Source organism: Carcharhinus amblyrhynchos, chromosome 7 (genome assembly GCF_965287045.1).
Source record: "Carcharhinus amblyrhynchos chromosome 7, sCarAmb.v2.hapA, whole genome shotgun sequence".
NCBI lineage: Eukaryota > Metazoa > Chordata > Chondrichthyes > Carcharhiniformes > Carcharhinidae > Carcharhinus > Carcharhinus amblyrhynchos.
The window spans coordinates 109646849-109671721 of NC_137330.1; the positions used below are offsets into that span (position 1 = coordinate 109646849).

Here is a 24873-nt window from a genome sequence, read left to right on the forward strand (position 1 = left end):
AATCTGGCTGAGATCCAGAAATCCTGATAGAGCAATACCACGCCTTGTTTCTGGAATGGCGCACGTTACTCAGCTGAACAGATGTTTAATACTTGTAAACATAAACCAATCACAGTTGGTGAAGCAGATAAGGAAGTTTATTATTGGGTACTTGGCACATTCTAATGATAGAATGGTTAATTTTCTGTTTTGATATTCCCCTATCCTTGAACATCGGTGGTTAGCACTGCTGCCTCACAAAACCAGGGACCCGGGTTCGATTCCGGCCTCAGGTCGCTGTCTGTGCGGAGTCTGCATGTCCTCCCCGCATCTCCATGGGTTTCCTCCGGGTGCTCCGGCTTCCTCCCACAGTCTAAAGATTTGCAAAGTTAGATGGATTGGCCATGCTAAATTGACCCTTAGTGCCCCAAGATGAATAGGTTAAGGCAGTTAGTATGGTAAATGCGCACATTACGGGGATGGGGTGGGCTTGGGTAAGCTGCTCTATAGAAAAATTGGTGCAGACTCGATGGGCCGAACGGCCTCCTTCTGCACTGTGGGATTGCTGTGATCTTCTCTGTATCTTGTCCTTCTTCAGCTGGGAGGTGGAGTCTTGTCCATTGCTGCAGTCAGTGGCTGATGGAGTACTGCATAGTAGGATATGATTAATCCACTGACCAGTAATGTTTCCCATACTTCTTGCTGTCTTTCCTCCTCTCTGGGGTAAGACAATCTTTTCCTAAACCAAGGCACCACAGTTAGCCTGAGAATACTGCGTGGTTAAACCAAAACATTGACTTCCATCATTTGCATAGCTCCATTAACACGAGAGTAAAGATTTTACTTACTGTTGTAATATCCTTCTAGGGGCTTGTTGCTTGCTCCTGGACTTCTGTTGGAACACTGTCAATTGTTTTGATTGTTCTAACTGTGATAGTGAATTCAGCAGCTTTGTAATTTAGAGGGCTTGTGCTTATGTTTTATAACAGGCCTTTTCACACTTCAGCGTACATTTCACTTGCAATCCGTCACCTTGTCGTGATTTTCATTCCTGAGAAAGTGAATAAATCCGTAACCAAAATACCTCTTCTCAAAACTGAACCATGTGCCTAGAAAGCAAAGTTGCTGGTACCTTAACTCGAGCTAACGTAAGATCATAAGACGTGGGAGCAGAGGTAGGCCATTCAGCCCATCATGTCTACTCCACTGCTCAACGAGATTATGATCGATCTGATATGATGATCCTCAACTCCACTTTCCTACGTTATCCCCATAACTCTTGATTCCCTTACAGATTTTTAATCTGTCTATTTTAGCCTTGAATATACATAACAATCCAGCCTCTTTGGTCCTCTGTGCTAAGGATGAAATTCCACTGCTAACTGCTGCTCAGGAAAATGTCTGCACCTCCTTGTGTCTGGTGGGCCACTAACCTCAGAGAATAAATTTCTCCTCATTTCCACCTTAAGTGGGCGATCCTCTTATTCAGAGATCATGCCATCTTGGCCCAAGATTCTGTTGCAAGAGGCAATATCATCTCAGCATCAACCCTGTCAGCCGCCCCCTGAGAATCCTACATGTCTCAAAAAGATCACCTCTCGATTTTCTAAACTCCAATGAGTACAGCCCAACCTACTCAACCTTTCCTCTTAAGAAAATCCCTCCATGCCAGGGGGAGTGAACCACTGAACCTTTTCTGGACTGCCTCTAGTGCCAGTTTATCTTTCCTTAGATAAGGAAAGGGGCAGCACGTTGGCACAGTGGTTAGCACTGGTGCCTCACAGCTCCAGGGACCTGGGTTCCATTCCCAGCTTGGGTCACTGTCTATGCGGAGTCTGCACGTTCTCTCCGTGTTTGCATGTGTTTCCTCCGAGTGCTCTGGTTTCCTCCCACAGTCCAAAGATGTGCGAGTTAGGTGGATTGGCCACGATAAATTGTCCATTAGTGTCAGGAGGATTAGTAGGGTAAACGTATGGGGTTACAGGGATAGGGCCAGGGTGGGATTGTTGTCCGTGCAGGCAAGATGGGCCTCCTTCTGCAGTGTAGGGATTCTACTTCTGTGAAAGGAACCAAAACTGTTCACAATATTCTAGGTGTGGGCTAACTGGTGCTAAAATGGTTAAAAATTAATTGAAAACAAAAATAATAAGAAAAACTTCACATTGCTACAGATTGGGTTGGTTACAATTGTGGAACTTATAAGAGAAGCCTCAGTAAACATGCAGTGATATTTCCATTGAAAAATTGGAGCTTGAAAGATGAAATTCCACTGTTAAGATACTCAGGAGAATGTCTGCACCTCCTTGTGACTAATGGGCACTAGTGAAGTTGGATTCTCAGAACTTACAAGCCTCAAAGAGTGTAAACTCCTTTTATTTGCGGATTGTTAATTGCAGAACTGGATTGAATTCTTGTGTGTATATGTTAGCGGGGTGGGGGAGTTGAGGAGTGATTAGTTCACAAGGCAAAACCCATGGATTTGTGTCAAATGTTATTAGTCTGAATAATAAACCACTGCAGAGAGTGGGAGTTCACTGTCAAGGACACGCTTACTTCCTAAACGCTTTTTTCCCAGGATTGACAGGGCCCTTCCAACAATACATGGCTTTGCTTCTGTCACTTTGCCATCAGTCTTTTGTTGAAAGTAGGCTGGAATGAGACATCTGAGGACTAAAACTTTTACTTTACTAGAAAACGTTCCATTCTTATCTGGTGAATGGAAATTGATTTGCTTGTTTCAGTCTGTTCCTGTTTGTCCCATTCAGTGGTGGAACGTGTGTTCATTGCCATGAATACAAAATTAGGCCTGTCAACAACACCAGGACTGACTTTGGCGCATGTTCTTATCATGTGTGTAGGTTAACTGCATTCTGCGAACCTGGTTATATTACAAACCGCTTCAGTCCCTCAAAATGACCTCACAGTGCCAGGGACCCGGATTCGATTCCTGGCCTGGGTCACTGTGCGGAGTCTGCACATTCTCCCCATGTCCATGTGGGTTTCCTCCGGGTGCTCCAGTTTCCTCCCACAGTCTGAAAGACATGCTGGTTAGGTGCATTGACCCAACCAGGCACCGGAGTGCGGCGACTAGGGGAATTTCACGGTAACTTCATTGTAGTGTGAATGTAGGCCTTACTTATGACTAATAAATAAACTTCCTGACTTTGACTTAACTGCCTGGAGTGGGACTAATTGGTAGTTTCACTGTGCTAGCACAACAGGCTGGACTGAGCAGCCTCTTTCTATTTTGTCACGGTTCCGAGATTCTAACTGGGGGGAACCTGTTCAGAGAAACTGTTCAAAGTATATAATTCAGCTGTGCCGCAACATAAAACACAGCGTGTGTACTGCGAATATGGTTTGAAGATATTTCTAGAACAATGCCAGATTTTGGAAACGTTGAAGTATTATTTGAAGAGATAAAAATCTGCCATTGTGGTTGCACTATAACTGCTTCCACAGGAATCGTGTATACAGAGTACATTTCCCCTCTGTTTCAGTAGGGGAAAAGCCCAGTTGTTATCGCAATTCCTCTGTGCCAAACAATCCCAACTCGAAGCCAATATCAGAGGCACAAACATTAGCTTCTGTTTCAGTCGATGCTCCTAAAGTCTGTACCCCAAGCAGAGAGAGAGAGTTCTTTTTTTTTCCACCTTTCCCTCCTCCACAGTGACTGCTGAGTTGGCTTTATAAGATATAATCATATGAAAATGTACAGTATAATTATAAGAAGTGCTAAATATACATAATGATACTGTATGTATTTTTGGAACTTCTTCAATCCCTTCAGTACAATGTAACTGGGTAGTGTGGATAAATCCCAGATTTATTTTTTTATTACGCAGGTTGACGGGATTGTCTCTCTGGCAGATAGTGTTCTGAAATTCAGTACACTCTCGCCCTTCCACCTCCCCACACATCAGTGGCTTTCAGAATTGTTCAGAAGTTTTATATGGGAGAAATTATTCCTAACTCTGGTCACCCACCTGATCATAACATGCAAGGATAAACAAGGAACTTGATCCCAAAACACTGATGAGAGCATTTGAAATAGATGTAACAGAAAAGACATTTGAGTCGCATAACTCACTGTTAGCTAGTGGCAGAGACTGAACTCCCAAAACGCCAGTACAAAGCCCAGAGTCCAAAACAATATTTATATGCCAAATTCTTCCAGCTGTTCCTGTGGCAGGGCTGGACGATCCCACTGCTAGCCTATGGCAGGGTGCCTCCGCCACCGCAAAGCAAAAACCCACCCATGGTACACCTTGAACGTCAGAAAATGTTCCACAGTGTTCCGGGGACAATAAACATGTGGACACCCAGTAGTGGCAGTGGGCTTTGTGAAAGAGGTGGGTTTTAAAGGCCTTGCAGTGAGAGGGAGGTGAAAACAATCAGGAAGAGACTTTCACACCATCACAACATAGGGTTCAGGAGGCAGAAAGTACAGTTGGCCGTGGTGTGAGGTGGGGAGTTGCAGGATGAAAGAATGTTCTCGAGGAGGAGGAGGAGGAATGAAATGAGGTTCTGACTGAAGTTTAAACATCAGGATGAGAATTTTGAATCCAGAGGTTTGAAAGGCCTGGATGAGGAAATGGGATTTGACGTTTCAAATACTGCATCACATTGCTACTGATTATAACTCAATTCAGACGTGTTAGCTTCTCAGTCCCTGCCCCCTGTTAATCTGTATTTACTGTTTAGGTTAAGCCGAGATTATGACTGTTAGCTCCTGGCATCTAACAGATTGATGGTTGTAATTAATCTGATCTAACTAATCAAGAACATGTTTTAATGAAACTATTTATTGCCCTGTTGTCTTATGACTTAATTTCTTAGAAGTAAGAGAATGTTGCAAGACGCTCAAATTAAGATGACAGTTGAGCACAAGTGAGCAAGAATTGTTCTGCCTTTTATGTCCTGCTGAGATGGACATAAATGGCACCATGAAGTTTTTTGAAGGGTAGAGCGTTGTCTCCCAATGCCTTGGGCTACATTGATCCCTCAATCAATGCCATCAAAGACTGATCATTCATTTGCTGTTTGTTGCGCACAAGTTGCCAAGATAGATAAATAACAACGATGGCTACATTGCAGAGGTAACTCATCCTAATGGTGTGGTGGGCTCCTCATTAATGCAAATTAGGCTTGACCTTTGCAAATTTGGAGCTGTCCAACACTAAGGTGCTGGATATTTTTGCAGTTACACATCTGTTACAGGCACTGGGAGCAATTTGATGTGTTGAAGGATACCCTATACCATTGAAGTGCACTGGACCAAAGTTAAACTGTGAATGTGTAAGCTTAAGTGCAATGTTAAGTGCTAACAAAACATGCCAAATAGGCTTCATGACTCAAGATGCAGGTTTTGTATAACACATGTTGGGTGTTGTTTGAGGGGGTGTGGGTCTTTTCAGAGTTTTGTATTTTAACTAAAAATCTGTGAAACTCTTGTGGTTGCAGGCAAGAAATCACAGGCCGCCGAATAACCAGTATGGAATTTTTTGGCACTGGATAAACATACTGTCCAGACGAAGGATCAACGGTGTGTGAACGATTACAGTCTTCACTTATGCTTCTGAAAAGGAGGCCCAAGCAAATATGTAGCCCTGCCATTTAAAAAAAGGACTGGACGGCTGAAGGTTTTTGGCAGTTTCAACTCTTGCTTTTACTCTGAACAGAAATCAAAGCTTCCCTCTGTTCTTGTGTGTGTATATTTTGGCATTAATCTGATGGAATGGACATCAACTCAGTGGCTGAACCACCGCTGCCGACCCCCACCTCCCCTTCCCCTCCCTCCCTCCCTCGCCAAAGTTGACTGGAAGACGGGCAGTGGATGTGGACTCCTCATCAGGTGAAACCGTCGGGAACAGCTCAGCGATGGATCAATTTTGAGCCCACACATTGTATTCCACGAGTGTTTCCTGCAATTATTGGAACCTGAGCCAGAACATATCAAGAGCTGCCTTACGTTTCCCCCAAAACACAATCAAATGCAACCTGAATTGTTTTCTAAACACGCCCTTTTTTTATATAGCAGAAAATGATGTTCGTTTCCCCCTGCAGCCCTGAGACAAATAGAAATGTATATGTGTAAGTTATTTCCAACTGACTATTTATTAGATGTAGAGCATCTGATGTGTTTCCTCCACCAGCCCCCCCCCCCCCCCCCCCGCGCCCCCCAATCCCCAGTTTGTTTCCTCTCCTCCCTCTGTGATCCATTGCCAAACTGAAAGTTAACATATCCTGTCTGCAACTTTCCCACCCTCCCTGCCCCCATGCTGTTAATTTCTGCTTAAAGTTATTTAAATTTCAGTTCATTTTGCATAATGTTTAATACGCTGTATAGGACCCAGTATATATGTAGCAAATGTTAAATAATTCCCCTGCCTCATGGCTGCCTCATCTCCACCTTCCTGCTCCTCCCCACCCTTGTGTGTTTTCATTTCTCTGGTTTTTAATTTGATTTTTTTTTCTTCCTTGCACTGATGTCTGAAGGGGAATTCACAATTTTTAACTGTGCAATACTGCTGTACATAGCTACATTTTATGTACAAAGATAATTTGTGTCTTGAAACTTGTGTAATTTTTGAAGTACAGATCTTTTCTTACAATAAATTTGCTGAAAATCAAACCAGGGATCCTCTGGCCTTTTAGTTTGACTCCTACTTGTGGTTTCTTAGCCAGCTGACAACAATTAAACAACGGGCAAGTACTGAGGGCCATCTTACGCCCACGGAACTGTATTTCAGGCAAGGCTGGCTGGAGGGTGGAAGGCCATCTGATGCTAAAGTCAGTGTTTGGTCGGATTGAAATTTCATGCGCTGCACAGAAAGCTGGAGCCGTCCAACACTTTCCACATTCCCGTTCGATGTCATTGCATAGATTTGCCGACTCGTGAATGGGACAAAGAACAGGAGCAGGTCATTCAGACCCTGGAGCCTGCCCAGATCGTGGCTCTTGGCCTTGCAAGGTACAACTGACCCAGGATCCACAGCACTTTGGATGAGAAAGTTTTTACTTTCTGTCACGCCTCCAGTAGGACGTTCACACCTCACTGCCCTGACTTTTTTTCTCGCAGAGAGTGGAGGCAATTGGCCAGGGGGTAGGACCCCTGTTGTTCGCACCCTCCGCTGCTGGGAGAACTGCATGCCAGATGGAGATTGACAAAACAAAGACAGCATTTCCTTGGGTATTAACTGCAGTGTCTCTGCCCTCACAGTAACAGTCTAGGAGCTTCTTCAAGAACCCAGCAGGATCTGTTCAAGCCAACCCTAACTTTCTCCCCACTTTGTTTCACCTCCCCTTTGAATTAAAGAATCCATTTGTCTTCCTGCTTCATTTTTGAATTCTGATGAATTTTGTACTGAAAGTCCCAAATCTGCTATAGGATTTTAATGGTTCTTACAATTTCTGACATACTTTCATCCACTAATCTCAGATCTAAAGTGGTTGATCTCAGGTTTGCCCATGTTAAACTCTCCTGGCCATAATCATGTCCTTTTCACGTCATCTGTCTTATGTCCCATTGTCCCATCCTACTCTCACCTGCCATAACATACCTACTGTCCCTCCCAATTTATAATCAAGTTTGTAGATGGCACTAAGGTTACTTCAGATGCAATTAATAAATAATGAAAGGTTGCGGCTTCAGGGCAGGTGTCCAGAAAACACCACTTGACACTTGCTTCCACTTAGCATGCCTACACCATAGGCAGGATTTTCTGGTCACGCTTAGCCACGGTCAACAGACCTTTAAATGTTCTGTCAAATTTTCTATTGTGCCCAGAATGATTCCCAAGGTAGGCAGAATCAGAAAACTTATCCCCATTTCTCCACTTCACCTCTGACCCCGCAACAATTTATCAAATAGAAAGGCTAACATGAATTCCACACGCACACTCATGTTTGCTATTAATGTTTTGCATGGTACATTATCAAACATCTGGAAGTCCATAATAGGTTTCTAAATTTAATGGTAAATAATGCTGAAACATAGAAACCAGGAGTGGGCCATTCAGCCCTTTCAGCTTGCTCTGTCACTCATTTTGTTCATGGCTGATAATCAAATTCAATATCCTGATTCCTTTTCCCCCCATCCCACCCAACCTTCTCCCATATTCCTTGAAACCTTTAGCTCCTAGAGCTATAGCTAATTTCTTCTTGAAATCAGACAACGTTTTGGTTTCAACTATTTTCTGTGGCAGTGAATTCCACACATTCACCACCCTCTGGATGAAGAAATTTCTCCTTACCTCGATTCTAAATGGTTTACCTCATCTGCAAACTGTGACCCCCCCCCCCCCCCCCCAGTTCTGGATTCCCCCACTATTGAGAACATTCTGAATCCACCTTGTCTAACCCCACTAGAATTATAAGTTTCTATGAGATACCCCCTTCATGCTTCTAAACCCCAATGCATATCATCCTAACCAACTTAGCCTCTCCTCATCTAACAGACCTGCTACATGTATTCCATATGTATGTATTTTTGACATTCCCATCCACCATGCAATGGACTGGGTTTTCTCTCTCAACTTTCAACGGGCAAAGAAGTAGACAAATCAAAGGTCATGTTTGCTGCGATCCCATGTATTTCCCATCGATAGTAATAGTGCAGTAAAGTGGATCACCTCAGAATGTCAGAGGCATGTTAGGGAATGTCTGCACGGTCAAACTTTTCTCCAAGTCACACTGTTTCAGGGGAGCAATCTGCAATCTATGTGTTCTTGAAAATGGGCTTCCAAGTGTTCTTTAAAAAAAAAATGGGGTGGCACAATAGTTAGCACTGCTGCCTCACAGCGCCAGGGACCTGGGTTCAATTCTCAGCTTGGGTTACTGTCTGTGCGGCGTCTGCACAGTCACCCCCATGTCTGTATGGGTTTCTTCCAGGTGCTCTGGTTAGGTGCATTGGCCATGCTAAATTCTCCCTCAGTGCACCTGATCAGGTGCCAAAGTGTGTCAACTAGGGGATTTTCACAGTAACTTCATTGCAGTGTTAATGTAAGCCTATTTGTGACACAAATAAATAAATAATTAAAAACAAATATTTTTCACAGCTAGCTAAATTGGCAACTCAGTAATTGTGGTACAAAGCTTGTGATTCGGTCTATTTTCTTCTGCAGACATCATGTGAGTTTTATTTCTCTTTGTTATTTTAAGGTGTGTAACCCTTTTTGTATCTCCAGACTGCCTATTCAGAACAATTTTTAAAAGGCAAAGACAAACAAAAAAATACCACTGCCTGAAACTGCGCTGCTGTGTGGGTGTAAAAGTGCTTTCAGTTCCAAATCACCATTTTTGAATACATTTCATTGTGGTTTTATTAAATAATGAAGTTAGGATTTGTGTCAAATAGTCTGGGTGTCTGGTGCAGTGCAGTGTTTTCCTGTGTAGACACTGCATGCCCTTGTTCTGCGTGCACAATCCAGCTAAGTGCCACGTGGTCATTTTTGTAATAATGATCATTAAAAATGACCCAACTCTGCTTAAATGCATATTTCTAGTCTTGCACCCTTGGATTTTTGCCATGTTGCATCATGAGATCCCCCCCCTCCAAATCTCAGGGACTGGCTTTCGTGAGCATATGGCTACGTCTCAATGCCAACCAACTAATGAAAGATCAAAACTGCAGTTCATTTTGGATTTCTTTTCTTTTGGTTGATGATGCATTGTCAGGATTTTTAAATCACAAAAATTCGAGCAACCAAACCTAAAACGCCTGTGTAGCCTCACTGTTTGTAGAACCAAAAACAAAGTGGGTTTAATTGTTTCAGTTGCGCAGCCCCAGCTGACTCGCGAACAATAACAGTTGGGTTTGTAACTCCACAAGAAAAGAAACCCACAAAGGCTTATTTGGTTCTTCAAAGAGAAGTTTCATTTTCTGGAGCTTCGTTCCACAAAGCCTGTTCTGTTTCCTTACTCTGTGTCCATGCTAAGTATCCTTCGTCATCCTCCCTTACCAGAAGCTTGTAAATTTTATTCTGGTAAATGTGGCACCCCATCCACAAACATCCCTCCCTCCACCACCGACGCTCAGTAGCAGCAGTATGTATTATCTACAGGATGCACCGCAGCAATTCACCAAAGATCCTTAGGCAGCGCCTTCCAAACCCACAACCACTTCCATCTAGATGAGCAAAGGCAGCAGATACATGGGATTACTGCCACCTGCAAGCTTCCTCTCCCAGCCACTCACCATCCTGACTTGGAAATACATCGCCGTTCCTTTACTGGGTTAAAATCCTGGAGCTCCCTCTCTAACAGCATTGTGGGTCAACTCTCAACACGTGGTCTGCAGCACTTCACAAAGGCAGCTCACCACCGCCTTCGCAATGGCAACTAGGGATGGAAATAAATGCTGGCCAGCCAGTGATGCCTTTGTCCCACAATCCAATAAAAGTTTCACAAATGCTACTTCCTCTGTATTCGGGGTGATTTTTCAGCATCTTAGTGCTAACTTTCCTAGTTGTCATTGAGAAAGTGATAGGTGACCTCCTTAATCTTATACAGTCTGTGGTATATATGTTGCCATAGTTCCATGAGGGAGCTCCAGGACTGACAATGGAGGAACAACAATATACATCTAAGTCAACATGGTGTGTGTCTGCGAGGATGATGGGTTTGATGGTCATGCAAACCCAGCCTCCCATCCATTGACTCTACACTTCCCACTGCCTCAGCAAAGCAGCCAGCATAATTAAGGACCTCACACACCCCAGACATTCTCTGTTCCACCCTCTTTCCTTGTGTAAAAGATACAAAAGTCTGAGGTCATGTACCAACCGACTCAAGAACAGCTTCTTCCCCGCTGCAATCAGACTTTTGAATGGACCTATCTTGCATTAAATTGATCTTTCTCTGCACCCTAGCTATGACTGTAACACTACATTCTGCACTGTCTCATTTCCTTCTCTGTGAACAGTATGTTTTGTCAGCATAGTGCACAAGAAACAACAATTTTCGCTATTTGATACATGTGACAATAATAAATCAAATCAAACCTTTGGAGGTGATGATATACCCATGTGTCAGCTGTCCTTGTTCTTCCAGGTGGGGGAAGTCACAGTTTGGGAGAAGCTGCCCAAGATGTCTTTTACATCTATTTTTTTCTCTTCCTGACAAATATTTACCCTCAATCAACATCATTAAAACAGATTATTTAATGATTACCTCATTGCTGTTGATGGCAGCTCGAAGTGTATAAATTAGCTGCCACATTTCAATATTTAATTGGCTGTAAAACACTCTGGGACAGGCTGCGATGGTGAAAGGAATTATAGAGATGTAAATCTTGTTCTCTCTTTGCAAGACATCCATTCCTTGCTGTGTCACAGTTCCAGGGGTTTCGGGCATCTGAGCAGTCTCATTCTGGTATTTGATTTATGACTGGATAAAGGTAAATTACTGCGAGTGCTGGAAATCTGAAACCAAAAGAGAAAATACTGAAAAATCTCAGCAGGTCTGGCAGCATTTATGGAGTGAGAGAAGAGCTGACTTTTAGACTACCAATGACCCTTTGTCAAAGCAGCTTTGTCAAAGGGTTATCTAGGCTTGAAATGTCAGCGCTTTTCGTTCCTCACAGATTTTCCAGCATTTTCTCTTTTGGTATTTGTGACTGGTTTTGATTGATTACACCCCAGTGGGAAGCAATTTGGGATATTTTCTTGTGATAAACTTTCAAGAGGCATCTGGATAGAAACATGAATGGGCAGGGAATAGAAGGATATGGACCACATAATGGCAAGAAAATACTACAATTAGAGGGGCATGTGTTGGCACAACTTGTTGGGCTGAAGGGCCTGTTCCTGTGCTGTACTGTTCTTTGTTTATAAAGGTGCAATATAACTGCAGGTTGTTGATGAGCGATAATGAATGTCAACTAGCCATCAAATGATGGAAACATGAAAATTGAAATCAATCCCAACCTGATTTGATACTCACCCACCCACAGAAGGGCAGGAACTCTGCTTACATGAGTTCTCCTTCCCTAACCCTGAAGCTGTGAGATTAATTATAGTGCTTCCTATTACGAGTTGGCTAAATTCAGCTAATTCAGCACGGACCAGAACTGTGGGACCAACTTGGGACAACATAATCTTTGTGATTCAACAGTTCTCTGGATAAACTCGCTGAGTTGACAGCCCGAGGTCAGTAACAAGGATAATGGAGTCAAAAGTCAAAAACAGGCCATCGAGAGTTGGGTGCTCTCTGGGGAATGCCACGGTTTCTAAGGAAGGATGAGCCATTGTTCCCTCATCCTTACTTAATCTTGGTAAGATGTTGTTGGATTTCAAGTCTCACTTTGCTCAGGAATTTCTAATCCTCCCCCATAGCTCTTGGCTTGTTACCCTGGAATGCCTGATCAGGAAAGGCAGAGGGAAGAGTGGATATTCTGCAGGGGAGGAGGGGGGGAGGATTTGAATCCCATTTGATTAATGCAGAGAAGCAAACGGGATGATCGTGCTGCTGAGGCTATTCTACAAGCCTCCAAATGGAGAGAGAGAGGAGCAAATCTGCAGGGCAAGCACAGAGATGTGCAAGAACTGTGGGTATTGGGGATTTTCCTTCCCCAAGTATCAATAGGGATAATGAGTAAAGAGGAAGGTTGAGGGAGTGGGGTGGGGATTTCTGAAACATGTGACCTTGATCAGTACGTTCTGTAATACCAGAGGCATTACAGCATCTGGTGCTGGTGAATGAAGTGGTAGAAGTGTCTGTGGGGGGAGTGGTAAGAGTGATCATTATATCATTAGGATTGGATTAACAATGGAGAATAGCAAGGAACAATCTAGTTTAAACTGGAAAAGGGCTAACTTTGATTAGATCTGCCTGTTGCAAATCCTTGCTTGCTCTTCTTCACTGACTCAAAATACTCCAAGTGCTGGTTAATTTTTTCACCCTGATTCTTGTTTGTAAAACCTTACTGATCCGTCTATAATTATTAGGAATGTCCTTACAAGAGTGTCCCATTTGCCATTTTCCAATCGTCCAATTCTACTTTGTTCACTAGCCTGTTTGGGTGTCCTTTGTCACATATACACTGCATTCTCTTAATCAATTTTCTCTGCCACCTCAAAATTTCAATTTGATTTCAAAAAATTACAGTATATATGATCCATCTGAGGTGAATTCTTCAGATGAGAACCTGGCTGAATATAATACACTGAGCAGGGAAGTGAAGAGGAAAATAAGACTGGTAAAGAACAAATGAAGGAACAGAATGGCAGCTAGCAAAAGTTAATCCAAAAATCATCTTCTAATTATAGAACATAGAACATAGAACACTACAGCACAAACAGGCCCTTTGGCCCACGAGTTGCGCCGATCACATCAACACCTACCAATCTATAGACCTATCTATAACCCCCAATCCCATTAAATCCCATATACTCATCCAGAAGTCTTTTAAAAGACCCCAGCGAGTTCGCCTCCACCACCACTGACGGCAGCCGATTCCATTCACTCACCACCCTCTGAGTGAAAAACTTACCCTTAACATCACTTCTGTACTTGCCTCCCCGCACCTTAAATCTGTGTCCTCTCGTAGCAACCATTTCAACCCGGGGAAATAGCCTCTGAGAATCCACCCTATCTATTCCTCTCAACATTTTGTAAACTTCTATCAGGTCGCCTCTCAACCTTCGTCTCTCCAGGGAAAAGAGTCCCAGCTCCCTCAACCTAACTTCATAAGGCATGCCTCCCAGTCCAGGCAACATCCTTGTAAATCTCCTCTGTACCCTTTCAATAGCTTCTACATCTTTCCTATAGTGAGGCGACCAGAACTGCGCACAGTACTCCAAATGAGGCCTGACAAGGGTCTTATAAATAATAAGTAGATATTAAGAGTGGGGTGGGACCTATTAGAACAAAGAACAAAATATATGCTTAGAGGCACAGGGTAAAGCTGGATTACTTAATGAGTATTATGTGTCAGTGTTTCCTAACAGGGTGCTGACAAGAGTGGAGTGGGTAAAGATAATGGATGGGCTAAAACTTGATAAGCAGGATGTACTGGAAAGGCTGACTGTGGTAATAAATAAGTTGCCTGATCCAGATGGCTTACAGCCTAAGTTGCTAAGGAAGGGGTGGCAGGGGTGGGGGGATTGATTCGATTCCCGGCTTGGGTCACTGTCTGTGTGGAGCCTGCACATTCTCCCCGTGTCTGCATGGTTTTCCTCCAGGTGCTCCGGTCTCCTCCCATACTCCAAAGATGTGCGGGTTAGGTTGATTGACCATGCTAAACTGCTCCTTAGAGTCAGGGGGGGCTAGCAGGGTAAATATGTAGGGTTAGGGGGATAGGGCCTGGATGGAATTGTGGTCGAATGATGGGCCAAATGGTCTTCTGCACTGTAGGGATTTTATGATTCTATGAAATTGGATAGGCACTTGAGGGAAATAAATGTGCAGGACTAGAGCTGGGGAATGTGATTGATTGGATCCATCTATCACAAGTTGACATGGATTTGAGGGTCTAATCGGCCTCCTTCTGTGTCATATCTTTGTCCTGGCTCTGTTGTCAAAACACTGGGACTGTGATGATTCACACCAGCACTGCCTCTGTGGATCCAACTACCAGGGTGGTGATTCAATTCCAAATGTTTCTACAACGTTCCATTGTTCGTTCCTCCAACTTGTCCCCATGTGTTTAGCTATTCACTAATAATATGTCACTTGTAATGGTGTTATGCTATTCAGTGATACCTATTTTACAACCTTTCGTTATGGTGTACAAACAAAATATGCAACACGCAACTCTCTGCCTATCCAGTCACACCTGGTGATGCTTTCCCTGCCTTTAAATGGGAGGCAATGGCCCAGTGGTATTGTCATTAGACTATTATTCCAGAAACTCAGCAAATGTTCTCGGGAGCTGGGTTCAAATCCCGCCATGGCAGATGGTGGAAGTTCAATTCAATAAAAAAAATCTAGAATTAAGAATCTGCCAGTGACCATGAAATAATCGTCAGAAAAATCCATCTGGTTCACTAATGTTCTTTAGAGAAGGATATCTGTTGTCTTTACCTGGTCTAGCCAACATATGACTCCAGAGTCCCAGCAATGTGGTTGACTCTCAACTGCTCTCTAAGGGCCATTAGATATGGGCAATAAATGCTGGCCAGCCAGCGACACCCAAGAATAACAAAAAGGTCTCATCAAAACCTACCTCACAACAAAGCTCAACTCTTACAGGCTAAATGGTGGGACTCTTCAGAGTGCAGTTGAACAGAGGGATCTGGGAATACAGGTACAGAATTCCCTAAAAGTGACGTCACAGGTGGATAGACTCGGAAAGAGTGCTTTTGATACATTGGCCTTTATAAATCGGAGTATTGAGCATAAAAGTTGGAGTGTTATGGTAAGGTTGTATAAGGCACTGGTGAGTCCAAATTTAGAGTATTGCGTACAGCTTTGGTCACCTAGTTACAGGAAGGATGTAAATAAGGTTGAAAGAGTGCAGAGAAGGTTCACAAGGATGTTGCGGGGACTTGAGAAGCTGAGTTACAGAGAAAGGTTGACTAGGTTAGGACTTTATTCCCTGGAGCGTAGAAGAATGAGGGGAGATTTGATAGAGGTGTATAAGATTTTGATGGGTATAGATAGAGTGAATGCAAGCAGGCTTTTTCCACTGAGGCTAGGGAATAAAAAAACCAGAGGGCATGGGTTAAGGCTGAAAGGAGAAAAGTTTAAAGGGAATATTAGGGGGGGATTCTTCACGCAGAGAGTGGTGGGAGTGTGGAATGAGCTGCTGGATAAAGTGGTAAATGCAGGGACACTTTTAACATTTAAGAAAAACTTGGACAGGTTCATGGATAAGAGGGGTGTGGAGGGATATGGTCCAAGTGCAGGTCAGTGGGACTAGGCAAAAAATGGTTCAGCACAGACAAGAAGGGCCAAAGGGCCTGTTTCTGAGCTGTAATTTTCTATGGTTCTATGGTTCTTCTAATGAACAGCTTGCTGTCTATTCGTATAGAAAGGCCCCAGGTTGCCTTCCTGATCTCAGAGATCTTTCTACATTTAGTTTGTCGCCAGTATTGCGAGAGCAGCTGTTCTGGAATCAAGTTTTACAAAATGCAAAAATGTTTTTTTTTAACCTGGTGGGGATTCAAACAGCAGCCTAAAGAGGAAGAGAGCGACACTCTCAATTTGGATAGGTGAAGAAAGAATACGGTTGTTGTAGTGGGAGATTTTAATCTTCCTGGAGTGAATTGGAAGGTGCCTGGAGCTGGGGGTTCGGATGGGGAGGAATTTGTAAAATGTGTGCTGGAAGGGTCCTTGGAGCAGTACGTAACTAGCCCGACTAGGGAGGGGGCTATACTGGATTTAGTTTTGGGTAATGAGCCGGGTCAGGTGGTTGAGGTTGCAGTGGGTGAACATGTGGCAAACAGTGACCACAAGTCTGTCTACTTTAGGATAATAATGGAAAAAGATGAGTGCTGTCCAAAGGGGAGGGTGTTGAACTGGGGGAAGGCGAGCTATAGCCGGATTAGGCAAGAGCGGATGGACACTGATTGGGAGGGGTTGTTTGCGGGTAAGTCCACGTTCGGCAAGTGGGAGGCTTTCAAGGGAAAACTGAAAAGGTTGCAGGAAAGACATGTGCCGGTAAAGAGGAAGGATGGGAAAGGCAGGATTAGAGAGCCGTGGATTACAGGGGATGTTGAGGACTTGGTCAGGAAGAAGAGAGAGGCATATGTTAGGTCTAAGCAACTGGGAATGGAGAGAGCACTGGAAGAATATAGAGAGTAGGAGGGAGCTCAAAAGGGGAGTTAGAAGGGCAGAAATGGGGCATGAAATGGCTTTGGCGGATAGGATTAAGGAAAATCCAAAGGCATTTTACTCTCATATTAGGAACAAAAGGGTGGTTAGAGGGAAAATCGGTCCGCTTAGGTACAAAGGAGGGGAACTGTGCATAGAGTCTGAGGGAATGGGGGAGATCCTGAATGAATACTTTGCGTCGGTATTCACGAAGGAGAGGGGCTTGGTGTCTTGTAATGTCTTGGAGGGAGCTGTAGACCAATTGAAGGAAATATCCATTACGAGGGAGGAAGTGTTAGGGTTTTTAGGTAGCATAAAAACTGATAAAGCTCCGGGGCCTGATGGCATTTATCCCAGGCTGCTTAGGGAGGCGAGAGATGAAATTGCTGGGCCTCTGACCCAAATCTTTGTCTCTTCTTTAGACACAGGTGAGGTCCCAGAGGACTGGAGGATAGCTAATGTGGTACCGCTGTTTAAAAAGGGCAGCAGCGATAACCCTGGTAATTATAGGCCGGTGAGTTTGACGTCATGGTAGGAAAGTTGTTGGAAAAAATTCTTAGGGATAGGATGTATAAGTATTTGGAGCGTTGCGATCTGATTAGGGATACGCAGCATGGCTTTGTTAAGAGGAGGTCTTGCCTTACGAATCTGGTAGAATTTTTTGAGGAGGTGACAAAAACGGTTGACGAAGGACGAGCAGTTGATGTCGTTTATATGGGTTTCAGTAAGGCGTTTGACAAAGTCCCTCATGGTAGGTTGGTTGAAAAGGTTAAGGCTCATGGGATACAGGGACAGGTATCTAGATGGATTGAAAACTGGCTAGGTAACAGGAGACAGAGTAGTAGTGGAAGGGTCCTTTTCTAGTTGGAGGTCTGTCATCAGTGGTGTGCCGCAGGGCTTAGTACTGGGACCTCTTCTATTCGTAATATATATAAATGACTTGGAAGAGGGCGTACGCGGTGTGATCAGCAAGTTTGCAGATGACACAAAGATGGCAGGATTGGTGGATAGTGAGGAGAGTGTCAGGTGACACAGCAGGATATAGATAAGCTGGTATATTGGGCAGATAAATGGCAGATGGAATTTAATCCTGATAAATGCGAGGTGATGCATTTTGGAAAGGATAATGTAGAGTGGAGTTACATGATAAAGGGTAGACCAATTAAGAGTATAGAATGCAGAGGGGCCTGGGAGTGCAAGTGCACAAGTCTCTGAAGGTGGCAACACAGGTAGAGAAGGTTGCGAAGAAAGCTTATGGTTTGCTAGCCTTTATAGGAAGGGGTATAGAGTACAAGAGCTGGCGTCTAATGCTACAGCTGTACAGAACGTTGGTTAGACCACATTTGGAGTACTGTGTCCAGTTCTGGTCACCTTACTACCGGAAGGTCGAGGAGACCCTGGAGAGAGTGCAGAGGAGGTTTACCAGGATGCTGCCTGGTATGGAAGGACTGGGTTATGAGGAAAGATTGGGTAAACTGGGGCTCTTTTCCTTAGAAAGACGGAGATTAAGAGGGGATCTGATAGAGGTGTATAAAATAATGAAGGGTATAGATAGAGTAAACAGTGGCAGGTTTTTTCCTAGATTGGAGACAAATATCACGAGGGGCCACGGGCTTAGGGTGAGGGGGGTGAGGTACAATTTGGATGCTAGAGGGAGGTTTTTCACACAGAGGGTCGTGGGGGTATGGAATGCACTGCCAAGTAAAGTGGTGGAGGCAGGCACGCTGGACTTGTTTAAGGTTTACTTAGATAGGCACATGAGTGAAACAGGGATGGAGGGTTATAGGAGACTGTTCTAAATAAGGATCAGAGCCTTGGGACGTTCCTGGAAATCAACTGTTACGTGTGTTGATGTTTTTCTCTTTTACTCCGCAGATGCATCAATCCACCTTGTTGTCTAACGAGGGGCATGCACACAGCGGGTCGTGCGTGGGCTGCTCTGGGATGTTTCGAGAGTAGCCTAGTACTTTGCGTCGTTTGTGTATGCTTAAAACTGGACCAGCAGACGGGCACCACAGCAGCTCAGTGACTATCACTGCTAGCTGTGCAGATACATGGATTTGGGCCTGTGTCTGTGGGAGTTTGTGCATTCTCCCTGTGGTTGCGTGGGTTTCCTCCGGGTGCTCCGGTTTCCTCCCACACCCCAAAGGTGTGCTCTTAGGCTGATTGGTGTAACAAATTGTCCCTAAATTATTCTCCCCTTAATCTGGTTTCCAATGGGGGTACCATAAGCATAGACACGGGTCGAGGGAGGTGTAGGAAAAGCACATTGTTAAGATAGCGGCGCAGACTTGTTGGGCCGAAGGGTCTGTTTCCCGTGCTGTGTTGTTCTTTGTTCTTTGTCCACTGCCCGCCATTATTTGAATTCGTAAATTAGATTCAAATTTTCATTTGGTTGCTGTACTGCATTCCACCCCTCCCCCAGCCCCAGCCCTGCCATCGGCATTCTAACTCAAATATTAGTGCTGTTACTAATGGATAGCAGGGTGGAGCGTGTGTGGTTAAAATGTGACATTTAGGTGCACGGTTCTCCCTCAAGTAGGACAGTTCCAAATTTCATTTCTAATACCTTCTGTGGAAAATGTGAAATGGAGTGGGTGGGGCACAATGATTCAGCTTTCATTAACAAGCATCCTCTTTCTTCTCGTGAAATGTTGTTCTTGTCCTTCTCTGACAATCACATTTATGGTTTTTCACAAAGTTACCTCAATAAGAGTGAAGACGGAGAAAGCAATTTGGTCTTCAACGAGTTGAGCAAATAAAAATGGCCGACACCTGTGGCATGACCCAGTGGTAACACACATGTTATATTAAGCGACATGCCAGGACAACCAGTCATCAGAATTCCAATGTATAATCTCACTCAGTACCTTTAGGAGGAACAGGAAGTAAGGTATCATTCTGTTAATAGATCTCATTTTGGATAAATGGCAAAGCTAATGAAACCAGGACAAGTGGAAACTTATTTCTATTTTCTTAGTGTCACAAGTAGGCTTACAGTTGCACTGCAATTAAGTTACTTAAACTTGTGAACAGTTCCTTAAATATCACAGAAGACTTCCTTAATGGAGACTAAGCAAACAGAGGTGGTTGAGCCACCCACATTATAGTTTGTCGCAACACTTAGTAACATTGCTGTTTAATGATTGACCAGTTGGAATTGTACTTATACACATAAAGCTACTGCTCGCCTAATCTTTCAACATCGGATGCTGCGTTATCACATAAGACATGTATGTGAATAAAACAAAAATCTTGAATTACCAGTTTTATTCACCTGTTCTAGTCAACTTTTATTTTAAATGAGCATAGTGTTCCGAAACTCAACTACACCAATTCCTTCTATAACTTTTCACAGACACTCACAAGCCAACATCAATTCTTTTTTTATATTCATTTGTGAGGCATGGGCGTCACTGGCTATAGTAGCCATGATGTGGAGATGCCAGCGTTGGACTGGGATAAACACAGTAAGAAGTCTGACAACACCAGGTGTAGAACTCTTCATTCACCTGACGAAGAGGGAAACTTTGAAAGCTTGTGAGTTTACTATCAAATAAATCGGTTGGACTTTAACCTGGTGTTGTCAGATTTCTTACTGCGTCATTGGCTGGCCAGCATTTATTGCCCATCCCCAGTTGACCTTGGAGGGCGGCTGGGAGTCTACTACATTGCTGTGGCTCTGGGATCACATGTAGGACAGACCAGATAAGGATGGCAGATTTCCTTCCCTAAAGGACATTAGTGAGCCAGATGGGTTTCCGACAATCGACAATGGTTTCATGGTTATCAGTAGATTGTTAATTCCAGATATATTTTTTATTGAATTCAAATTCCACCATCTGCCATAGTGGGATTCTACAAAAAGCTTCTACAAATACATAACGGGCAAAAGGGTAAATAGGGAGAGAATAGGGCCTCTTAAGCATCAACAAGGTCATCTATGTGCAGATCCACAAGAGATGGGTGAGATCCTAGACGAATATTTCTCATAAGTACTTACTGTTGAGAAAGGCATGAATGTTAGGAAACTTGGGGAAATAGATAGTGATGTCTTGAGGAGTGTATATATTATAGAGAAGATGGTGCTGGAAGTCTTAAAGTGCATCAAGGTAGATAAATCCCCGGGACCTGATGAAGTGTATCCCAGGACCTTTTGGGAGTCTACAGAGCAAATTGCGGGTCCCCTAACAGAGATATTTGAACACAAAGGCTGCTGAGTGTCTGGAATAAGCTGCCAGAGGCAGTAGTAGAAGCGGGTACAATTTTGTCTTTTAAAAAACATTTAGACATATTACATGGTTAAAATGGGTATAGAGGGATATGGGCCAACCTTGGGCAACTGGGATTAGCTTAGTGGTTAAAAAAAAGGGTGGAATGGACAAGTTGAAGCAAAGGGCCCGTTTCCATGCTATAAATCTTTATGATTCTATGATTCGAATCCTGATCCGCAGAACATTAGCTGAGTTTCTGGATTAATAGTTGAGCGAAAATACCATTATATTGTCTCCCTCCATACTTGTTCTTTTAGAAATGTATTAGCAATATTGAGATGTACTATAACTGACTAAGAAGGATAATTTGTGGTTTGTACTATGTACCATTTGCACTATATGAGGCCGGTTTGATACATACGTGCTTCATGGGTGTAGCAATCTGACCTCCAGCACCCCAAAACCCCCACTGATCTCTGAGTACGCAGCAGCATGGGTAGCAGGTTGGCACAGTGGTTAGCACTGCTGCCTTACAGCGCCAGGGACCTGGGTTCAATTCCAGCTGGGGGTCACTGTCTGGGTGGAGTTTGCACGTCCTCCCCACGTCTGCTTGGGTTTCCTCCAGGGTGCTCCGGTTTCCTCCCGCAGTCCAAAGATGTGGGTTAAGGTTAAGTGGATTGGCCATGCTAAATTGCTCCTTAGTGTCCAAAGGTGAGTAATTAGGGGGATTAGCAGGGTAAATGCCTGAGCGTTATGGGGGGAGGGCAGGGGATGGTGGGCCTGGGTCAGACATTCTATTGGAGGGTTGGTGCAGACTCGATGGACCGAATGGCCTCCTTCTGCACTGTTGGGATTCTATGGATTCTAAATGAGGGGTGGGGACGGGGGGTGTTGGAGGAGAAAGGCTTCAGCTTAACTGATTGGCCAGAAACATATTACCTAAGTATATCTTCGATGAATCCTCTGCCCTAAGCTGTTCACTATTTCATGTTTGTTGACAGTAGTTCCTTTCATACTTGGCTCTGTCTATCAAGCAATGGGTATGGTCTGTGGGCTAGAATATTTGTCTTTCATTGCATTGCTCTTTTTATACTTTGATTCATGGGGTATGTGTGTCACTGACAAAGGGACTGTTTTAAAAAACGTTTTGATCTTTCACATTTGGTAACATTCACTGCATTGAAATTCCAGCATGGTAAAAGTGTCTTTTCTATATCCCAAGTCCAACATTTATGAAAATAATTTAATAAAATTACTCACAGCTAACTTCCAATCAAAGCCTGGCAACGGGAAGAATGTTCATCTCTTTTTCATTCACTAAGGAAACCTTCAACTTCAGGAACCATTCTCTATTCACACTTTTGTTTAAAGTTATTGATGGGAGAAATTTCAGTGCCATCTCTCTACCCTGAAGCAGCTGATTATAATCAACATAGAATCCCTACAATGAAGAACGAGGCCATTCAGCCCATCAATCTTGCACTGTCAACAATCCCACATAGGCCCTATCCTCGTAACCCCCCTGATACTAAGGAGCGATACTGCATGGCCAAATCAACCTGCCCTGCATACCTTTGGAACGTCGGAGGAAACCAGAGCACCCGGTGGAAACCCATGCGGACACGGGGACAATATGTAGGCTCTGCACAGACAGTGACCCAAGGCTGGAATCGAACCCAGGTCCCTGGGCTGTGAGGCAGCAGTGCTAACCACTGTACCATCATGCCACCATGTGTAAGAGCCTATGTTCCATTACAAATGGTGCAAAAATCAAGATGTATTCCTCAAAAATAAGGGTACATTTGAACTTCGAGTAACAGGATGCAAAAGCAGAAAAGCAAATTACATGACCGAGACGCAATTAAATGATGAGGAAGTATTATAAAGGTCTCAGGAAAAACAATTAGTAACAAAACCCCACCCTGCTTATAACCAAAAAACCTGCGCTATGCAACACATTTGTTTGAGAAGTGAAAATTCTGATTCACAAAACAGTTATGATAATGGATCAATTGACTTCTTATCAATGTAGAGTTCCATTGGCAGTGGGTGCTGTCTGGTGTGCTATCTATAATGACGTTCTTTGTAACACTTGGAAGTGAGTGTTCATTTATGTTGGGGGGGGGAGTGGGGACAGGGAGAAGGGGTGGGCATTAGAGTCAAATCCAATCTTCTTCCTATACTTTCAGAAGTAGTAAGAGCAAGTATCCCTACCACTACTGAGACTGAGGATCAGGGATTTAAATTTGGAATTTCATGGTGCTTGCATGTGTGTGGAGTAGTGGTACTGTCACTGGACTGGTAATCCAGTAGACCCAGTGTAATGCTCTGGGGACCCGGGTTCAAATCCCGCCACTATAGATGGTGAAAATTGAATTCAATAAGAAAATCTGAAATTAAAAATCTAATGGTGACCGTGAAACAATTGTCGATTGTTGTAAAAGCCCATCTGGTCCACTAATGTCTTTTAGGGAAGGAAATCTGCCATCCTTATCTGGTCTGGTCTACATGTGACTCCAGAGCCACAGCAATGTGGTTGACTCTTAAAATGTCCTCTGAAATAGCCCAGCAAGCCACTCAGTTCAAAGACAATTAGCGATGGGCAATAAATGCTGGTGCAATCAGCGATGTCCACATCCCATGAATGAATAAAAAATATAGTACTGCCTATCGTAAACAGCTGGAGCATCTACTTCCTACTTAACCAAGGAAACTGTCCATTTAATTCCCTTTTACAATGAGGCAGCCATTTCCTAATTCATAATCAATTATACTCATCAAAATAAAAGTTTATTTATTAGTCACAAGTAAGGCTTACATTAACACTGCAATGAGGTTACTATGAAATTCCCCTAATCACCACACTCCGACGCCTGTTCAGATCAACGCACCTAACCAGCACATCTTTCAGACTGTGGGAGGAAACCAGAGCACTCGGAGGAAACCCACGCAGACACAGGGAGAACATGCAGACTCCACACAGTCAGTGACCCAAGTCGGGAATCGAACCTGGGTCCCTGGTGCTGTGAGGCAGTAGTGCTAACCAGATGGCCAAACACAACTTAATAATGCACTGCAAATCCATCAACAGACAAATTCTAATCACCATCGCACCGACTGTCTTGCACGTTGGCCTTTGCTTCCGCACTCAAGAAAGAAAATCTGCAGAGAAATGGAAATCCCTCACACATTTGGTTATTTTCACAGGAAACACCTCCACTTTCCTTCATCTTTTTCAAGTCTACCCCACATTATAGAAAACACTGAGCTCCAGACAAATCTACCTACAAAGAACACGCGTGACAGAGATAATAGACGTTACGTTTCTGATCAGGTCACGTTTTGGAAACTAGTTGGTTGCCTAAATTTCCTACTAAGCTCCACCTTCTATTAAGTAATACAAGCGCCAATTCTAGCTTTTTTTGTTCTTCTTTTTCCCCTCTTTATCCTCTGCCCTCACCTCACGCAGATGTTAGCTTCCTGTGGGCGGCACAGTGGCCTGGTGGTCAGCACTGTGCCTCACAGCACCAGGGACCCGGGCAATTAGGGGTGGACAATAAAGGCTGGCCCAGCCAGCGAACCCCATGTCTAGTGAACGAATCAACAAAACAATTTGGTATCCTGTCACCTGGATAAACATCTGGATTATTAGCCATGGGCGCTGACATAAACCATAGCAATCCCAGAATGATATAAGATTTACTTTGATAAAATAATCCAGTTTTGCTGTTACAATTCAGACCAGTGGTAGTATTGAATCAAAAGATTCTGTGTCCCCGCCCTGCTCTAACTTAACACTTTAGACGGTGCTGAATTATTAGAATTCTTCGGGTGAAATGTTAAATTTAGCCTGTCCTTCAGCTGGAAACTAATTTACCCAAAGGCACCAGTGAGAAACATGTGCTAAATCTTGTGAGAAACATGG

At 43.7% G+C, this 24873-nt stretch overlaps 2 protein-coding genes across 6 annotated transcripts in view; one reads left to right on the forward strand and one right to left on the reverse strand.

The window, feature by feature from the left end:
- The window catches only part of LOC145345200 (bcl-2-like protein 11), a 37461-nt gene extending 31321 nt beyond the window's left edge, over positions 1 to 6140 (forward strand). For all 3 annotated transcript variants that reach the window (XM_080192938.1, XM_080192940.1, XM_080192939.1), the window contains exon 4: positions 5443 to 6140. In XM_080192938.1, the coding sequence (XP_080049064.1) occupies positions 5443 to 5532 (90 nt within the window). In that variant the 3' untranslated portion in view covers positions 5533 to 6140. The remainder of the gene's footprint in view (positions 1 to 5442) is intronic.
- LOC145345201 (uncharacterized) overlaps positions 1 to 24873 on the reverse strand; it is a 559547-nt gene that overhangs the window by 105386 nt on the left and 429288 nt on the right. For all 3 annotated transcript variants that reach the window (XR_013887040.1, XR_013887039.1, XM_080192941.1), the window contains one exon: positions 828 to 1030. The gene's annotated coding sequence lies outside the window, so the exon portion shown is untranslated. The remainder of the gene's footprint in view (positions 1 to 827; positions 1031 to 24873) is intronic.